This window comes from Phaethon lepturus, unplaced genomic scaffold (assembly GCF_000687285.1).
Source record: "Phaethon lepturus isolate BGI_N335 unplaced genomic scaffold, ASM68728v1 scaffold13881, whole genome shotgun sequence".
Taxonomy (NCBI): domain Eukaryota; kingdom Metazoa; phylum Chordata; class Aves; order Phaethontiformes; family Phaethontidae; genus Phaethon; species Phaethon lepturus.
In genome coordinates, this window is record NW_010515700.1 from 20,293 (window position 1) to 41,232 (window position 20,940).

A 20,940-nucleotide genomic window follows, 5' to 3' on the forward strand; every position below is an offset into this window, starting at 1 on the left:
ACCTGTCTTTATAATTTCTTTTTTCTCAGTGGTAAACACTGACAGTCTGCTGGTGGGTTTGAAGAGTCCTGTGCATAGTCAAATCTGGCTTTTAGCATTGATTGAGAGTAACCCCAGGGAGGATATAGAGGGGGCGAAGAGGAGCTCTGAACCCCACTAGATTTGTGATTGTAGACAGTTGAGTATCTGTGAGAGGACCATAGAGGATAATGGAGCACTGCATGTCTTGAAGATGCTGATGGTAAGTTGCTTCGTAACTAAATATGAAGCGACTGTCTACCACTAAATCCACAGCTAGAACAAAAAGAAGTAAAAAAAAAAAAAGTTATGAAGGCTTGCCTCTGCTGGTGACTTAGCACTCATAAGGTAAGCAGGTACCATTCGTACTAAGGCACATTATTACAGTGTGGTTTGGGTGGAACTCTGTAGGGCAGATGCCTGCAGGCCTGTTTTTCAACATTTATGTACTATCTAAAAAGAATCAGACTGCTAACATTTTGAGGTGATTTGAGAAAAATTGCCTCAAAATCCTCCACCTGTGCTGAAAGTGGCAAGTAGACTGACACCACAGAAGAAAAACTAGTCCTCGGAGAGATCAGCTTAAATTTGGCCTCTGCAGCAGTTTCTTCTGCTGAAGTCTCTGGCAGCCAGGCTGCTCCATCATTCAGCAGGTGCTAGAAATGAAGGATGAGGATGTCTTTCAATGGTAGGTACAAAGTTCAAAAGTGTTTGGCTGTCAGAAACACCTGTGGCTGTGTTGACCAAGCCAAGCTTGGCAAGGGGAGGTCTTGAACAGGTATATGCAACACCCTTTTTTATTTTTTTAATTAAGCTACAAATGCCAGAACTGGGATTCACACCATATTATAACTAATGCAGCAGTCTTTCTGTTAGTGTGCTCCATTTAAAAAACTGATAGGGTTTATGGTTGTTCAAAGGTCTCCTTAGGCTTGAAAGCAGACATACTGAAGTCCTACCCCTTTGTGTTGTGTGCAGTTGTCTGTTTCTTTTTCAGCTTCAGGATCTGTTAGAGCTTCATGGCTTTAAAATAAATATGCTCATGAGCAGGCCACAACACAGTATAACCTCCCAAAAAGGACAGCAAGATGTATTTCAAGATTAATTTTCTTAAATCCTTGGTGACTTAGGGTTTTTTGGCAATGTGGGATCTTGGATGATTACGTAAGGCTTATTTTAAGCCAGAGCATGCAGAAATATGCCTGTGACTGTGATTTGATAGCATGTCTTGATAATTGCACGTGGAGGTAGCTGCGCTAAGACCTGCTTGCACTAAAGCAGGGTCTATGGAGACTGACATTTACCTTCAATTTCCCCCCCCCCCCCCCCCTAACCCCCCCCCTCCCCTAACCTGGGCTTCCCGGTGGGCTGTCAGAGGCAGGTTTTTCTCCCCACCCTGCCCTGGAAGGGGCTGTAGGTGAGTTTGGAGCTAGCTGGTCTGAGGAATACATGCAGCAGCTCTGCTCCACCAAAGCAGAAGGTAGGAAATCAGCACAGAAGACGACTGCAGGAGTCTTCCCATAATGAAGTTTGAACCATTATCCACTGAAAGAACAGTTTGAAATACTAGCTAAATATTTAATAAATGATTTTAAAACATTTTACTATAAATAATAAGATAATGTGCCCCTACTCATCTGGCACTTTTTAATTGCAATTAATGATCTTTGTTGCTTACTCACTTAGACAATTTACTTTTATCCACTCTTTACATCTGGGAAAATAATAAATTGAATGGCTTTATTCCGAAATCCATTTCTAAATGAATACTTCCATTGATTTGCTATTAATTTCATATTGGCTTTTCTCTAATACATTGCTACTTTTAAATGAAGGACTCTGTAGTTAGTGTTTTTCTTGAGAGACTTGACAAGCACTCTGTCATGATGCTGGCAAGCCTGGAGCTTCTAATGGGACCTCATGTTCTCATTTCACGTGTCTGTCAGAGTTTTAAAATACTGTATTTCCAGAAGGTGACACTGGATGTTTTGGCTTGACCTGTGTAGCTTGCATTTGGTCAAATTTTGGAATAGCATATTGCATGCTACTAATAACTTGTAACCTAAATATTAGAAAATACTCTCTAGCCTTATTCAGGTAGTGTATTTGCATTTGTAACGAAGCAGTACAAATCCATTGTTGAATAGACACCATGAAAACACTATCTGCTTGTTAAAATAATTGATAGATATGATAGTGTTGCTGTAACTGTGTTCTCACAATTAAATGCAGGTAGAAATGTGCAAGGCAGTCCTTGCACATATGTCCTAGTTGGTGTTAATAACTCTGTGGCTTCTAGAGTGCACCTCAGACTGTGTGTTGCAGATTTCTTCGCGTGTGTGGTAGCTCTTCTGTAAAATTTGAGTGGCAATTCTGGGCAAGACCAGACATCTTTCTAGCCCGACATCTTGTCCATGACTCCAAGTGGGTATCAGAGGAAGAGTGAGAACACAGCAAACATGCATCATACTTCCCCCACAGCCTAGCGTCTGGCTGTTTCCAGTGCGGTGGATTTCCCAAGCCACATGGGGGTTTCTGCCTGTTTAGTTAACCCTCCAGCAAATTTCTTCCATGTACTTGTCCAGTTCCCTCTTGAACCCAACTCTCAGCATCCTTGACATCTTTTGGCAAGGGGTTCCACACAGTTTTATTCCCCTCTGCTCAAAGAATCGTTTCTGCTTGCTTTGAAAACTTTTCCTCTTGACTTCATTTTGAATGGTTTATTCTTGTGTTGAGAAAGTGGGTGGACAGTCTATTCCTGTGCACCTTCTTTGTGCCAACAGTGTTTTTGTCAACCTCTTTATCGTATTTCTTTCATAGCTATCTCAGGCTTGAAGAGTCTTGCATTTTGTACTAAGATGTAACACCTTTTACATGCTTCTGCCAACAGGTGGCTGGTTTTAATAGTCAACTTTTTAAATGCTTTAAGATATTGCTGGGTATGATGTAAGCATATTACTTTACTAGTGTATTAAGCATTAAGTAAGCATATTGCTGGGGGGGTGGACTAGATGACCTTTAAAGGTCCTTTCCAATCCAAACTATCCTATGATTCTATGATATTACTGTACTAGCCCGAACATAACATGACCTCAGATAGAAGGCAGCTCCAGTTCCCACAGAACAGATATAAAAGTGACAAGCTAAACTCAAAGTGCCATCCTGGCAGTGTGCCCCTCCTTCCTGGCCTGCTTTCCGGATCTGCTGCTCTCCCTCTTTGCAAACCCGTGAATTGAAGACATACCAGAGAGAGGTCATGGCTAGGTTGATATCTGACCTTGACTATTGCTGGAAGGAACCTACGTTCAGATTTAAATTTGACTCTCCTGAATAATCTTCATAGCAAGTATTTTCACCTCCTTTGATCCTTTTTTCAGTTTCTAAATATGCTGAGCAGTGTATGAACATGTACTGGTATCAGTCTTTCTGGGACCTTGTGGGTGCAATCTCCTCTCCATTGTGAGAACTGACCATTCATTGCTTTCTTATCTTTAATACACAAAGTGGTGTATTTCCTCTTTATCCCATAACTCAGATTTTTAAGAACCTTTGAGGGATTTAAAAAAAAAAGTCTTTGAAAATCTGATTACGTTGTATGACGTAAATCACCTTTATCCACTTGCCTTAACGCAGTAGTGAGGCTAGTTGTCCAAAGGAATCTGGATGGCTGTTGCTTCATCAGTGATGGGCAACTGTGAGCTCTTGCGAAGACCCAGTTGTAAATGTACTTAAAGTGCATACCAAGAAAGTTGGATATTTAGTTTTGAAGTTTTCCTTCTGGTGAATGGGGGGGAAATACCTAACATTTGGGCCACCGTACTATGTAACTATACTCGTACACAGTGAGTGAACTTGTTCTATTCTGTGTACTACAATATGTAAGAACAACAGAAATAACTGTGTGTCGTGGTGTAGCCCCAGCCGGCAACTAAGCCCCACGCAGCCGCTCGCTCACTCCCCCCTCCCATGGGATGAGGGAGAGAATTGGGGAAAAAAAACTCGTGGCTTGAGATAAAAACAGTCTAGTAGGACAGCAAGAGAGAAAGAGACAACAATGATAACAACAATAATACCAACAAAGGAATGTACAAGAACAAGTGATGCCCGATACAGCAATTGCTCACCACCCAGCGATCGACAGCCCGTCCCCGAGCAGCGATTTCCGCCCCCCGGCCAACTCCAGTTTATGTACTGGGCATGATGTCGTATGGTAGAGAATATCTCTTTGGCCAGCCTGGGACAGCTGTCCTGGCTGTGTCCCCTCCCAACTTCCCGTGCACCCCCAGCCTTCTTGCTGGCAGCCCAGCACGAGAAGCTGGACTGTCCTTGACTGCTCAGCAACAACCCAAAACATCAGCACATTATCAACATTTTCTCATCCCAAATCCAAAACACACAGCCTCACAGTAGCTTCTGTGAAGAAAACCAGCTCTATCTTGGCTGAAACCAGGACACTGTGGAAGTAAAATCTTGGTCTAGCTGAAGTTTGTAAGAGTATTTCTGTGCTCTAATGAAATTTGGATTTGGTTTTTGGCTGCCTTATTTTATTTGTGCCTCAGACCTCATGAAGTAATATAAAAATGAAGTAACTATCAAAAGTGTGATAGGCACTTTCTGATTACTTTTAATATCACGTTTCTTTCTCTTCCTAGAGAGCAAATCAAAAGGCCTCCAGTGGGTGATAGATACAACCATTGCCTATCCCAAAGGTGAACCCATAGACATCCAAACTTGGATTCTTGGCTACCGGCAACCAACGGTTACACATGTACATTACAGGTAGGAAATAAACCGTCTACTCTTACATTGAACTAAAATATTAAAAAACAATTATTCACAAATTAGTAATATCGTGTGTCAGGATATGGGAAATCAGTAGCAATGTCTTTTTTTGTGTGTCTTACAGAGGTGGGCAACTCATATTACCAAAACACAACAGGTTTCTTTTCAAAAGTTCAGTGACCATCTTGTATCTTAGCACGCTTAAGTTTTTGACTAATGTCCTGTGGCTGAATATAGTTATGGGGAATATAGTCGATGGCTAGGTCATCTTTTCTACTTTAATGTTAAGATGCTGGTAAACCAAACTTGATTTTTTAAGTTTTTTTGTTTTTAAATAATGACAACAAATAAAAATCACCATGTTATTAAATAACAGGTTTTCTGAGACATGATTATATATTGTATTTAACTTTCTGACAAAGAAATGTCAGCTTTTTCACTCAAAGCATAATCTTAATAGTTGAGCAGAGGAACACTCTGGAAATAGTAGCAAATCTCATTGGCACCTAGGATGGGATACCATTAAAACTTTTCCCCTCAGCAGTTCTTGGTCTCAAGTTCTAAACTAATGGAGAGAGTAGCTGCATTTTGCTTTTGGTTTGCAGCTAATTACAAGTCTGAAATATCCAGAAATATTTTAACATTTTTCCTATACCAAATGAGTTGATCACATTTTATCCCAAAATTGCATTATTTTGTCTTAATTCCCTTTTGCTGATTTGGAGAGCTTTTAGACTTTTACAGTAAGCTTTCAGATAGTCTTGTGTGGATCCCCTGGGTGGCAGTTTAACTGGGAATGACCTTCTCCAGCATCGCTACTGTGTCAGTGTTGTGTGATTCAGAGTACAGGCTGCTCACTGGAGCGCCTTTCCTCAGCCATGTTTAAATCTGTCTCTGCTTTTTATAGAAGTCTGCCTTCAAGTTTTTCCAAAGGTGAACATACTTAAAACCTAATTTATGTAAGATATCATAATATCTGTTGTGCTTTATTCAGGTCACCTTAGTACTCCCTCAGATCTCTGGGATAATTGCAAATTGAATGTATTTAGAATTTTACTAAAGAGTTCCAAAAATACTTCCTTTAAAAAAGAGAGAAAGTTATCTTAAGTTGAATTAACTTCCTGCTTCTAAGTGTGCATATTCAAAACTTATTTTTGAGCACGAGCATAAAGATGATGTAACCTTCCTTGCACTGAACTTGAATGTTACAGTTCTTGTACTAAAATTCTAAGAAAAAATATTATAAATTGTTTATTGTTGGGTGTAGGTTTGTGGTTATCTTCCAGAGAGGGTCTAAATCTTTTTTTTTTTGTTTTGTTTTGTTTTAAAATAACCTCTAGTTGTTATGGCTGACCCTGTAAAAACATTTGAAGTATGCCCCAAATGGAAACTAATGCAGCAGCATGTCTCTGAAGGCCAAGAGCTGGATGTAATACCTCTGAAATGAGAACTGAGTGTCTTGGTTTTAACTGGAGCTTTGGCTAACTTTCCAGTCCTGGTAATTCTTAAATTGGCACGTCGAGTTTAGGCACGTGTCCTCTGGACTGTAAGGGCTTTAGCTGGGTGCAGGGTGGCAATTCTTAAAGATGTATTTAACGCAAAGTACCCTGGCTCTGACAGCAGGCAGTAGCAGCACAGGCGCCGAAAGGCAGCCCACACGCCATCCGTCCACATGTAAACACCCAGTGACTGTAGTATGTTCTGAGCAGGTGTCACATCTGGATCATTCTTTTGGTAGGTGCTGAGGGACCTGGCCTTCATGAACTTGTCTAATACTGTTTTTACCCTGCTTTACTTAGACTTCTACAATTTCCCATGACACAACATAACTGTTCTTGAGGGTGGCAGCCAGGACCATTTCCTTTTTGCTTGTGTTAAGTCCTCCACTTGATGCCTTCAGTGGGTGCACCCAGTTTCCTGTGTCCTGCCAGTAGTGGATGAATCACTCCTCAGTGACGCTCTCCTTGGCCCGTGACTTTACAGAGCTTTCTCATGCCCTGCCTTCGCTGTCCCTGTCCTCCCAGCCCGACGAGTCTTCATCTGTTTGGCGTCTCCTTACACAAAAGCCTTTCCCTGATTATCTTGTTACTTTTGTCTGCACCTTTTCTGGTTCTGCTGTAACTAGCTTGTGAGTTGACTGACATCCTGAATGCCCCACAGTGATTTCAGGATCACTTACCGGAGTAATAATAGCTAATCTTAGAGGCTGTGGCAGTGTATGCATAGCTGCTGGTGCTTTTTCCCCCTACCCAGTTTTCATTGCCTTGCATTTACTGGTATTTAATTTCATCTGCAACTATTGTCATGTCCTTCTGCAACTCTTCTCTTGGACTACCCAGCCTAATTCTATGCCAAGAAAGTCATAACGCTTTTGTATCTTTCCCCCCCGCCCCCCCCAGATTTAGTGTATCATCTAGCTATGATATGCTAAGACCTTTTAATATATCTGGAATTAGAGCTGTAGCTTGGGGTCAATATAGTGAATTTTCACCTTCAGTGTTTTTGACAATAAAATTTTATTTTTAGATACTTTCGTGTGGCTTTAAAATTATTTTTCTGTTTTACGTAAAAGATATATTTATCCATGGCAGGATTAGCAGAGTGTGACTGAACAGCGTGTGTACATGAATTTACTCATGTTGCATCATCCTTTTATATTGTTTATACAGAAATTTTCCTGTTGGATTCCCTTCAGGGCATTACAGCAACTGATCCCCGCCCCCCCGATCACCTGGCTTTACTCATTAGGGGTTTGTTTTCTTTTTATCAGAATGCTGTAATGTCGTGGGCACCTTCAGAGTTTTGACAACTTTGAATCATGTATTGATGATTTGAACAGAGTTGTTGGAACCATTGAGAACCTGTGAAGATGGAGTATGTGCCTGGGAAACTGGGGGTGGCTGACAGGGAAGAATAGGGAACTCTTCTCTCGCAGAGGGCTTCTGGTGTTAAAGAAACCTTACAGCTCTGATAGCACTTTATTGAACCTTCTCCGGGATTGGGAGGATGAATAATTGAAGCTCAGGGGGCTGACACTGATTTCTTAGAACTTATTTTTGGAATTATAGGTATGGTCAGTGGAAAACTGTCTCTCAGGAGCTCGGACTGTGTGCCTCCTAGGTAGTGTCCTCACTTGTCCGAAAATACAGTGATGTCTCAAGTCTGTTTCTGTGTCAGATCTTAATCAGGAGCAGTTCTGGAAAAACACCAGAACCCTTTATGCTGGTTCAACAGTGCACACTACAACAGCTGTCCTTTGTGGCCAGCTAACTGATCCCTACTGTGCCAACCTCCTTCCTCTCGCCCTGGCACCTCTGTTGGGAAACGCAGAGCTACCTTTTAATGTGCTGAAAAGTGTCCTGGGAGGTTTCTGTGCGGTGTTGCTCCCAGAGGGCTGGTCAAGCCACGGGCCAGAGGATGACACACCAGACCTGTGTAGCTGTACAGCTTGACCAGGAAACCTAAACTACTTTAAGTTCACCCTCCATGTGGAGACCAAAACATGGCTGTAGCAGAGCCATTGAAGTATCTGGGGTTGTCAGCTCAGAACCCCAACACTTATTCTGCAGGTCACAAATTCGAGGTGGTTCCTTAGGAATTCTTAATTTTGATAACAATTGGGTACTCTTTGTCCTTAACACTGTAGGCAAGGATTAAATCAGTGACTGAGGTTTGAAAAGGCCCAAGATGTCCCTTGTAAAGTTGGTGCATTTCTTGAATTCTTTGAAACAAACGCAGTTAGCAAAGGAAAACCCAAGGTAAAGTGGACTTCATCTTTAAAAAGATGGAAATGACAGAAATGTCTTCCAGAGATGGAAAATGTCAGAGGTATTTCAATTTTTCTGCATTTGACATAGATGTTCTCTGAAATTCTCATGAAATGTATATTGAGAATGGCTGGATTGTTGTTCCTGCACACACACCACACACAACACACCACCCCCCACACACCACCCCGCTTTTTCTTCATTTAGCACAATAAAATCTTGCTCATTGTTTGTAGTTTGGAATGTCTCGGGAGATTACGTTTTAAATACATTTTAAGGGTAACCTTTAAATAACTGGGGAGAGATAAAGTTCTGTGTGAGTCTGTGTGCTGTAGTGCACTAGTTTATCATCTATCATTTCAACTGCATTACAGCAAAAAAAAAATAAGTAAAAAAAAACCCCAAAAAACCCTTTGGAGAAAGTAAAGAATAGTTTTGACCAGATACCATCTCTACTGTATGAAAGGAGAACTGGGATTTAAACATGCTTTTCCCCTTTTAGAGTAGTCCAGAGTGAAGAATTGATGTCTGACAGTAGTGGGGGTGAAAAAAGCAACATTTTCTGTGCTACTTGAACTGGAGCAGAGGAGACCGCAGAGGCTCTCTTGTTCTGGTCGCTCGGTCAGTCCTTTCTGCTGTTCCCCTTGGTCACATCCTGTCTTTCTGCCTTACGGTCTTTCAGATCTAGCGTTTGCCTTTTCTCATAGCCTGTCCTTTTACTGCAGGATCATTTCTTTTTCACCCAATGTAGGGAGCAACAGAGGAATGTAGAGGACACAGAAAGCAGCCTTACGTTTTCATTTTTAGATGCTTCTCTAGCTGATGGAAATGGCAGAGAAGGATGAGTTTAATCCAGTAATCTTTTTTTGTTTGAAAGCTCCATTTTGATAATGAGTTGAACTTTGCTTTTCAGACTTCAATTTTTGGTACAAATGACATGTTTTTTGGAAGTTCTTAATTAGGCTAAGCTGTAGCCTGATTTTCCTCAGGATGTTGAAAGAAACTTCTCTTTTTTTCTAGAAGGACGATTAGCACGTTTCAGATTCTTCAAAACAGAAAGGCGTGAGAACTTAACCCTTCTAACAATGGAATAAATTTTTGACCCTGACAGACTTGTCTCAAAACTCACTGGAAAGTGCTGAAAAACTGAGTTTGTTCTCCAAAATGTAATATTCAAGGAAAATATCTAATTAACTTCTTCCAAGTCAAACAATGCTGGGATATTTTGGGGAAATTTCAACCCAACTGTTAAAGCAGTAAGCACAAAAAAAACCCCACCAAGGGCTGGAAGGTGCAAGGCGTCTCTAACTAGAGGCATCACTATGAGACCTGCATTTTAATGAGCCTTTTGGAAGGGTTTGTTTCCTCTTCTCATTATAAATGAGACCATTCTGGTCTAGATTTATGCTTGGGTCATTTTGTGGTGTGCATTGACCATAAATCCAGATTCACTGCAGTTGTGCTCAGCAGAAATAAGCTGAGTGGTTTGTGTCTGTGTAGCAAGGCTGCATACTGGCTACTGTTCTCAGCTCCCATCGTTTCCCCACAGTGAGTTGAGTTTTGGGATTATTTCTTTTCTTCTTACACCAGTCACTTCTTTAGCCTAACTGACTTGGTGTTTCTCATCTCATCTCCAAGTTTCTCTAATAGTCAGATTTCCCATGTGCTGCAGTTCTGTTGTCAAAATCCCAGAGTTAAGCACTGAAAAAAACCCTGGGTATGAAGTTTGTTTGATGCTTAGCTTCCCCTCAGTAAAGGATGGTGTGGGGTTGGGTTTTTTTGCATTAGCTTCCCACTGGGTCATGCCCTTGTTTGACCAGATCCCACGCGTGCACTGCGTGATAGTGACGGTGGTGCAGAGGCCCCACAGTCAGAGGCAGCCATAGCCGCCTCTGCCGCAGAGGATAGCTGCGTTGTTGCTGCGTGAAACTACCACGCTATTTCCAGCTAACTCGGCTGCCCGTGTGCCATAATGTGGACGAGTACTATGTCACCTTTCTTTCTCATACCGGTTTTTGTGCTGTGCTGCTGTTGAAACAAGCTTTCAGCTACTGAGGAAGTTCTTTTTTTGTGTGTGTCTACATTGATACAGATTTCTTGAAATAAATGAGACTCCGAGCTATAAACAGGATGGAATAAATTGTGGTTGCTGAATGAGTCTTGCAGAAATGTCTATGAAGGGCATCCAGTTTGTCAATATATTTTAATATGCTTATTTATGCAAGTAACTTACCTTTGGTCATGCCTGAGATCTACCAACAACCTCCATCGTGCCGAGTTTATTTAAAGAGTCATTGAAACAGCAAATAATGTTATTATTTAGAAAGAGTAGGGGATAATAAAGAACTTTAATTCAGGGTAGGACAGATGATGAAAGGCAATTAGTACTTAAGGTGGGATCTGTGAACTTTAGAATTTTAATACAGAATCAGAGATTGTTTCTCCAGTAAGGACCATTTAAAAGATATTAAATGTTTCTGAAAATGCCGTATTTCTGAAAATTATTTGGTATCTTTTGAGAAATGGCCTATCAGTAGGCAAGTCTCCACGATTTATGTATGCCAATATGTCTTTGGCAGTTACATCTCCTTTTTTTTTTAAAATCCTTTCTTCTTTCCTGGACTGTCATTTATGCTACTATATTCTGGTTTGGGACATAGAGCACATTCGTGTAGTGGTTTAAGAAAGTTGCCATCCCTCAGTCAGCTACGTGGAGTGTCCCGCGACTGTTGTCACCTCACAGCTGCAGACAGGTAACCTCTAGCTAGAAGACAGCGCTTCATTGCGGAGACAGCACTGCTTTTACTGAAGTTTAGCCGCTTCCCCACTTCCCTCTCATGATAGCAAAGCAGCTGTTCCCTTGATGAGAAATGAGAAATCATTTTGCTTGAATTTTCTGGTCATCCATTGCTATTAAATTCCTTGTTTGCTACACCAGGAACAAAGATGCTCTTATTTTCATGCAATGTGAGGTTAGTTTTGTCCCAAAAGTGCCCAAGAGAATCTAGAAGCTTCAGATATTACATGTTGACCGTGTTCCTAGTCACGACAGTTCTATATGGTGATAACATTCTATTTTCCTGAAGAGGTCCGCAAACTGTTCACTTTTAGTGGCGTTCCTGATGCTGTATACCCAAAGGTGGGGTAGAGCCAAGATGATGCTCATACTGTGACCTCATTGATAACTGTTTACATATCTCATTGAACAGAAGAAACAATTTCCTGCATCTTTTAACACTAGACCTGGTAGACCTCGCAGCCGATGGCTGGGGAATGACCCTACTCCAGTCAGAGCATCGGCTTTCCACCCTTGTTTTGGATGGTCTGTGTGGAGAGTTGTGTAACAGTAGACTTTTCTCAGTTACCTTTCCTTAACCCAATCTCTCTGTAAAGAGTGTGTTCTTTTAAAACACACGTTCCAGCTTGAACCATCTGATGGGCAGAGAATGATTTTATTGGCAGCATGTTTAGTATAAATAAAATGGGGCTTGGCTTCACCTTATCTAGTACAGGAATGGTTTGTTCCATACTGTAAGGATTTTAATTTTTTTAAACATTTTGTCTTTAATTTGCCTCAGTCATTAATAAAAATGTTCTGCTTGTAAAAATAACTCTGGATAACCTAAAAGTATGTTTGAAAGTGCTTCTAAATACACAAGCACTAGCACTTACCATTGCTAAATTGTCACAGCCAGTGTAGCGTTATTGGAAAGCCAGTTGTTTTCTACTCTGTATTAATATTAATTCAAAATGGGTGTAACGGTGATTGATTCTTAAACTTGCAGAGTTAATATCCAGAGATTCAAGTGTTCTGGTACCGTATTGATTCATACAAGAGCCTGGATAGATTCAAGCAGGAAAGTCATGTGCCGCGTTCCGTTAGTCTCTCACAATACTGGTATTGCTTATGCTACTTCGCTGCTCCATTGAAGTGCTAGCTCATAAATTGTTTTGAATTAGTACCTTGTAAGCTCTTGTGGTAATGTTCTCACACTAGTAAGTACATTCTTGGAAAAATACCAGGCTGAACTAGGTTGCTGAGTTGTAGAGTTATTGCCCATTAGGTAACTGAGAAGTGAAGGTGGAGGCAACGAATATCAGCAGCTTGCAATGGAAACTGCGCATGAAGCCAGGTGATCCTAGGCTTCTGTCCCTGAGCCCACACACGCGTTTTGCTAGTTCTGAACTGTCTTCAGATTTGCGTAAGCAGACACCTGTCCTTCAAAAATATACTGTGAAACACAATATTCAGTTGCCGAGTCCTTTTATCTCTTTGAAGCAGATAGGCAGAAGAGAGTAAAAATAGTGCTTGGCAACTCAATTGCATTTGGGGACAGAGAGTAAGTCTGTCTTGGTGTTATACCCTCAACAAAAGTGGTCCTTTCTCAGTGGGTTTGTTTTTTACTTGCCTCTACATGATGTAATTTTAATCTGCTGTACAACATCTGGGCTTCAGGATAAAATAGTTCTTTATTACCAGTCTTTATGTCATTGTTCTTAATATGCATGCCGAGGACTTGAGCTGTTTACTTGGACCACCAACTATTTCATAATATTTGTCTTTGGCCAAAGACTTTTCTTCAAACTGTATTTTACCTGAGAGAACAATTGCTGGTTTCTGGTTACTGACACTGGCTTTACTAGAGCACAGAGAACTCCGCAATGTGAGAAGGATGTAGGTAGAATTGCTACAAAGGCTACAGAAATACCCGAGATTAATACCTGCCATGAAACACCTATTTCATGTTGATGCCATAGTTGGTAAATAAAATTGTTCATCTCCCTATATTGAAGTTATCTCTGTACACCAAAGCACCATTATTTTTAATTTGCTCATTAGAGCAATGCTTTGCTGCTCTTCTCCCCTTACAGCTTATTTTTCCATGCATCAAACTGAAAGGAGGAGGTGCAAATGACTTGGCAACAAAGCAAGGAAAGATGTTGAAAACAGTAACAGCAACAGAAGCATTCTTCAGAAGTGTCTTATTTTTGTAGTCTGACGTTCCCATAATCTGTTCAGACACTTCCCACATGATTGTGGTGTTACTTCAAATTCTTTTCAGTATAATCAATCAAGATGCTGTTTAAAAAGAAATGAAAATAGAAGCATGGCATAGACGACAGGGTAAATGAGACCTCACCTGAAAAGAGAAGCCTACAGTAAAGGTCTTACATTTCAGAGTATGAATTTTTCAGGCTAGACTGATACACAGATCTATTCTGCATTGGCCTCCCAGTGAAACACAGTGGATATGTAAGTTCTTACATATATCAAAAGGCACTTTGGATCTATTATGGAGATTTTGCAATTACTGTAAGACTTGAAGTTGTATTTAAAAAAAAAAAATCCATTGAGGTATGGTGGGTTATTTGGGGGTTTCAGTACGTATGTATCTCGGTGAATTCTGCCCTGGATATCTGATTGTCTAAGTAGACCTAATATTCAGTGTAGAAGTACCAGAACATTGGTAATTCTTCCATTGGGGTTTTAAAAACAGAGTAGCAATATTTGAGTACACTTACATGGTCAGTTTTCAGTGTAAAACCTGCCTTAGAAATTTCAGACAAAGATGCTGGCATCCTTGGAAAAGCCCAGAGGACTTGTTTTCTGCGATACAGAAGAGCTATGGGTACTAAGTGATGTCATTGCGTAGCTTCTGCCCGTTGAAGAACTGTTTCTTCAAAACTGTGGATGAACCTTCTCAGTCTTTTTCTTTCTTTCTCTTTCAATGTGTGAACTTCATTGCTGCTTGGTTTGTATTTTTTTGAGGTAGTAATACAGTACAGTGGTAATCTATTTAAAAACAAAACCACCAACTTAGTAGCTTTTATCAAATGCTGTACTACAGCATTTGATAGAAGCTAATAATGCCTGTGTCCTCTGTGTGCATCTGGCTGTTAACCTGGAATATTCCAGTTTTGTATGCTTAATAACCTATGTGATGCGTGAATTGGAGAGAGAACGAACCATGCAGTTAGATTTATACCAAATCCTCATTCTCTGTGTTTTGGGGTGGGCTGGAGCAGAAGGGAAGAGTGTTCTTCACATAGAGAATGCATTCCCTAGGTTTAATTTATGTTTGTTTCTTTGGTAGGATTTTTCCAGTTAAAGATGTACCTGCAGAGCCTGAAGCTCTTACACACTGGCTATACCAACGATTCATTGAAAAGGAGGATCTCTTGACACATTTCTATGAAACAGGTAGGATAAACTGTAGCAAACAGAATTGTGCTTTATTAATGTCTTTTCTTACAAGGATCTTGAAATAGTTTAAGAATGTGTGTACACTATTCACTTGAATACAATAGATACAGTTATTACTACTTTTTATGTGACAAAAAAGTATGATAAAAAATTATCTAGGAAAGGTAAATTAACCAGGTAGCATTAGAATAGGGTAGCGTTTGGAAGCTGGCACATTCAAAATGGACCTAAGGAATTTTTTTTTATTCCCCTCCCCACCCCCACCCCCCCCTCCGCAATAACATATAGTTCAGCTGTGAAACTTTCTGCCGTGGAATTTCATTGAGTGGAACAATTTAGCGAGATTCAAAGAGGTAGTGAACTTTTTTACACGCACAGTAACAGTATTCAGAGCTTATGTTCAGTTTAGAGGGGATATAAAACCTTCAGGGTTTAAAAGGAGCAAGTTCTTGACTAAAAGGGATTAAATAAGATTCTTACATGAGGCAGGTTATTTCATCTGCTTAGTGTGGCTGTTTAGCATGTTCCTCCGGAGCTTGTACCGTTAGAGAAAACCGATCTAAGTAGTGTGCAGGTCTAATCCAAAACTATAGTCCTCTTCTGTTTCCTGTTAAGCTGAACAGAAAGATTGGAAGGATCTGTAAGAATTACATGGCATAAAGTCTCTGGAGTCCCAGTCCACAGCCCTGTGCTGTCAGTACTGGCCTCCTTGCTGCAAGGTACTGAGGATCACTTCCATCTTAACACACTTTCAGTGTTAATGGATCAGAGGCATCTAAATAAATTTAGGGCATTAGTAACATTATTGAAGGGATACTTGCAAACATGTCACTTAAAATATCGGGTAAATACTATAAAACTATAGCTGGAGAGGTGTTTCCTCAAGGCTCTTTTTTTTCCATCCACGTGTAAAAAACAGAGGCATTCATCATAACAAAAGAAAAAGAAAATCCTGAAAGGAAAAAATAGAGTTTTATTTAGACGTACAGGAAAGGAAGTTTATCAAACGTAGACTGAATAGGAAGACTCCATATGAAATAATGCAACTTGTCTCTGAAGAAAAATAATCTTTTCATTAGCAAGTCTCACAGTTGTTGAGGGGGAAAAATATTCATTCTTGTGAATCAGTTCAATAATCAGTTTAATATTCCGGAGTGACTGTGTTAAACAAAGCTACTTCTATTAGATGATTTATTGCACAGACTGCTTTAATTCTGTTTTGAGTGCTTAATTTATCAATTGTAGGGCTTAAAAAGATTAATAGAATTCCTTAACAACCCAGAGTTGTATTCTGCTTTATGAAATACTGCTGTCACCCATCCATCATTGATGGCGAAGTCAGACCCTGCTCTATAAATTGTATCCAGATGCATATATCGGACTTTATTAGACAAATAAGTTTGTGAATCTGTTTAGAACTAGAAGTGTAGTCAATAAGGAGGTAAGGAATTCTTGTTGTTGAGACATTAATTTCACAAATACCATTAAAATAAGTCATACCCAGAAATTCTAACTAGACCAGATTTCAGCGAGTATAATGAATATAATCAGATTTACTCATTGAAATGCACTTCCAAAATAGGATAATTGGTTATGATTTGCCAATGTAATCAGTATGCATTAATAAGACATGTTTTAAATGTAAATGCTATGACATAGGACCTTATTAGGCATACATTAGTATAATTTAAAGTTACTACCATTTATGCCAGTTGAGAACTTGCTTGCATTGCTTTTGTTGGCTTACTCCAAAAGTACTGTTACAGTTTCTGGAAACCCCCTGGAAAAGTCCTGCAGCCTGAGGTGAGGGGAATCCCTGAAGCTGCTCCCAAGCCAGTTTTGTTGTGACATGTTACATTGTCTCAAGTTGATGTATTTTTAAGACTTAGGGCTGTTTCAATATTTATTTTTTTCCCTTTTGTTTTTCTTAAATACACACTGCTTAGGAACTTGTCTCAGTTCATAAAGCTGACTTCATAAAGCTGAAGTAACATTTAATGCTACATGAAACTTTAAAGGCATGCATTGACTGTATCTTCAGTAGGAATACATTCTTTTGGCATATTTTTATTTGGGAAGAAAGAAAACCTAAACCACCTTTTTCCTTTTTGCGTATTCCTAAGTGTTAAGGACTTTAATTGATCTGGGGAAAACCTGTAATATTAGACTTCCTAAAATGAAACAAACAAAAAAGTATCTGCCTAAAATTTGAATATGAAACTACCCCATCTTTTCTTGGATGCATTTTACACATCTAATTTATAAAATTAAAACAGCTTACAGTTAATATCTGTAGGTATTAGCAACACACAGCCTCCTATTTTAGAAGGTAGTAGAAGCATGTATTGGCAACTTCATGATCTCTCGGAAATCTTCAGCACACAAATGAGATTACATTTAGCAGGACAAAAGCACTCGAAGACTAATTTAAAAAAAAAAACATTATAAACTAGGAGCTTATCAGTAGAAATGAGTAATTGTGTACTGAAGTTGTCATGTTCCTCATTCACTCTGATCATAAGTCAACTGGTGTAATGTAATTAAAAAAGTAAGCAATGTCGTCCTGCAGGGCTACAGGAGAGGGTTTTCAGCAGTGCTACAGAAATACTCTTCATTGTACCAAATCTGAAACCTCACCTGGAAATTCTGCATACAGGTCCGTCATCCCCGTTCAAGAAGTACGAATTGAACTGGGAAGAGGGACAGATAATAGGTGCTAAGGTGATTAAGGGGAAGGAGGAGACATTTCCTTGGACAACTGAAAGTGCTTGGCTTGTCTCAGCTAGGAAAGCGAAGGATTGTTCTCTCTGTAAGATACAAGTTGGCTTGGGAGAGGAGGAGGGGGAAGAGACAGTCGCTGTCAGTACCAAGGAAAAAGGAAAGTTATTTAAACCGGAGGTCAGTGTTGGTACCGGCAAACAAACGGGCCATGAAAGAGCAAATGTAGTGCAGAGTGGACAAATGGAAGCTTAGCAGTGAGAATTACTGGGGAATAAATGGTGTGACAAATCTGCCTGTGTGTGAAAATATGTATCGGGGAGGGGAGGGTGGGACTCATCAAGGGGGTTTTGGGGTTTTTTTGTTTACGTTTATTGGTTTGGTTTGGGGTTGGGGTTTTTTTTTTAGGGTTTTTGTTTTATTTAAGAGCGTTCCTACAGGAAGAAAAGCTTTGTCTTAAATGCTTGATTGCAGTTCCTCCAGTGATTGCAAATGTGAAGCGTACAAATAAGTTGCTGATGGTATCTAATTGCACAAATTGCGTGTTTTCTAAGATTCAGAATTGCCACTGCTATATCTTTACTTTTTGAGTCACACATCTCTTCTTCTATGAGTGGTTGTGACTCCATAATGCTGCAGCAAGTACATCATCTTCTCTGGTATAGAGCTTTTCTATCCAGTGTTCAGGATTAACAACAAAGTGGTTCATATCATCTAGGCTTTGTGCATCTCAGTAAAACGTAATACAGATTATTTAATATGGTAATGTAAATATATGCCAACAATTTCCTTATGATTTAAGCTCTGATGCATTCAGACACATGTAATTTAGTGTTGTAAATCAGAAAAGGTCAAAATAGGGGGGAATGTTTTTTTTTTTTAATTGTGTCAGCTGTGCCTCCTGCCAGCCTTTCTCATTTAAACAGACATTTGAAAAAGGCTTTCTAGAAAACTGAATAGCAAATTCCATTGCTTCCTTAGCCTATATGACTGACTGGCCAATGAATGTTCAAACAACACATTTCAAAAAAAAATGTGTTAAAAAAAAAAAAAGTGCATGTGTATATTCAAGGGGAACCTGGAAATTGTATGTGTATTGCTTCTTCACAGTATACAAAATTGTTATGGAAGAGCTGTAGGTTTCATATGGAGTCCATTCAGCTTGATCATATGGACAGTAACATAACTTCAAAAATAACAGAGAAGACTTAGTTGACAGTGGGATCTCCCTGCAAAGGTTGAGGATGGCTGCTTTTATGGAATGCTTTTAAGTTTATGCTTTAAGTTTATATCCAAATGAAATGAAAATTGTTCTTTAGGTGGGGGTTTTTAATTTTCTTGAGGATGACTGATAATGCCGGAGAATCTTTTGAAAGTTTAACAGCATAATGCAGAAGTAACCAATTATTTGTTTGTGGGCACTGTTGCTGGGACAGACAGTGATGGTAGAGAGTCGTGCATTACGGTGTTCCTGCTGCAGGAGTAAATGTGTTTTCTCTTCTCTTTTAGGAGCTTTTCCTCCACTGCAGGGCCAAACAAAAGCTGTTTCTCGGGAGATGACGCTCAGTAACCTGTGGCTAGTCGGCATACAATCACTTGCGTTTTTGTCAGGCGGTATGTGGTACTGCATCTTTCAGTATTTTTATCATTGCCTATTTTAAAAGTGGAATGGGACCTGAGGACACAGTGGGAATCCAGGCTCTTGCAAATGAATATCATGTTGTATGTGCAAATGTGAATATTCAAGAGTAAAGGAAAATACTGGACAGACTCTTACCTCTCTTTGGGGAAATTTTAAACTCCACTAAAAGTGAAGATCAGTAACATAGTGACCTGATGATGTATTATTTTAAGAATTGTCTGTATTTTTAAAGATGTATACTCTCACCCACACTTAAGCAAATTCAGCATTTGGACAAAAGGTGCAATCGTACAACCACCGTGGAAGAATGTCTGTGACGAGAAAGCTCTGTCACCACAAGCATTTCTTGGCATTGTAGTTAGAGCTCAGAAAATTCAGCAACTTGTCTCTTCAGTAGTCTGTACAGCGTTGGTGTGGTAGAGATTCCTCATTTGCACAAACTTGTACTTTATTGCAACTCATTGTGCTGGAGTCAAAGATACTTGACAGAGCTGGTGGTGGTGTCTTTGCAGCTACACAGTCAGCAGTTGTTGTATTAGACACATTGACCTAAAACCGAGACCCAAATAAGGTCCAGCGTCAGGTGTGTTTTGTGAGGAATCAGTCCTCAAAAAAGCATCGCAGTATGATTAAAAGCTGTCTGCGTTTGATGAATCAGCCCATCCCTGCTGTGGTCTTACCATCAGCTCTCCAAATTCTGTGTGCTACCAGTATCTCATATTATGAGGAAACTTGGAAAATACAAAGTCACTTGGTTTATTTTCCCTTTTTGTTCAGAATGCATCTTAACGATCATTATCAGTTTTCAAAATGCACTTTTAAAGGTGAAAATACAGTGAAGGAAAGACATAAAACTTGGGGAATAGGGGAAAGCTTTATTTATCACACAGTGCAAGCCAGAGCAATTCTAGCAGTTTCTGAAGGTCTGCTGGTGCTGCTGGTGATTTTTAGCCACATTTGTATTTTGTATACTGCAGTCCAACCAAGGTGACCTTTAAGTGGTTTATAGAGGCCTTTTTCTCCCCGCTAGTTGCAACAGCGCTAAATATACTCGTGGGAGAGTTTAAATAATTCAATGCCAACCATCTTAATGTTTTGCTAAGGAGTAATAGAAGAAAAACTAGTTTCTTAAAAAGAAAAAATAGGTATAATCGCTATCACAGATCTATAGGAAGGTACTACTGCAAAAAAAAAAGTACGGTAAATACTCTGAATAACTATGTGGAGGGCAGTATTAATTAGTTCACCACTGTGCTAAAATCTTACTGGAAGAAGGATGAGTTGAATTTAAAAGCAAACTGGAACAGAAGACACTTTCAGATGTGTAACATAGGATAGTTTTGAAAGGATGTCTGTGAGGTACAGCCTTACTCCTGGCAGGTCTAGTTGGCATCGTGTTTATGTGATTATACACAGATTTGAGAGAGCTGTTCCTAAAATAAAATTAATCTCTCTAAATACAAGCAGGATAGCCAGAACTTCAGATGTTGGCATACTGCCTTTTACAGGGTAATTTTACTGAGAACAAAGTAAGCCCTCAGTAGTTTTGGCTCTAAGTTAGCAATATTGATTTCCCTCTCCTGCTAAGCTAAGAGCTTACCAAAATATGAGGCAATTTCCCTGACTTAATGGAAAAATACCTAGCCAAGTATGCCAGCCCTGTCCCCCCAAAAGCAGTAGTTTTATCTTAAGGTAGCTGAGTTGGATGGTTGCAAAATGATACACTGTAGGAAGCTCCCCTGAACTATGAGTCCTACTATTGATTTAAAAGAACCACTGCAGCTGGGAGGCAATGGGACGGTGTTTCC

General features: G+C 39.8%; 1 protein-coding gene across 1 annotated transcript in view; it reads left to right on the forward strand.

Annotated features, from left to right (window-relative positions):
- LPGAT1 (lysophosphatidylglycerol acyltransferase 1) overlaps positions 1-20,267 on the forward strand; it is a 31,564-nt gene extending 11,297 nt beyond the window's left edge. Inside the window, exons 4-6 of the mRNA XM_010295858.1 lie at positions 4,671-4,797; positions 14,663-14,769; positions 19,000-20,267. Of these exons, the coding sequence (XP_010294160.1) occupies positions 4,671-4,797; positions 14,663-14,769; positions 19,000-19,151 (386 nt within the window). The 3' untranslated portion in view covers positions 19,152-20,267. The remainder of the gene's footprint in view (positions 1-4,670; positions 4,798-14,662; positions 14,770-18,999) is intronic.
- The last annotated feature ends 673 nt before the right edge of the window (positions 20,268-20,940 follow it).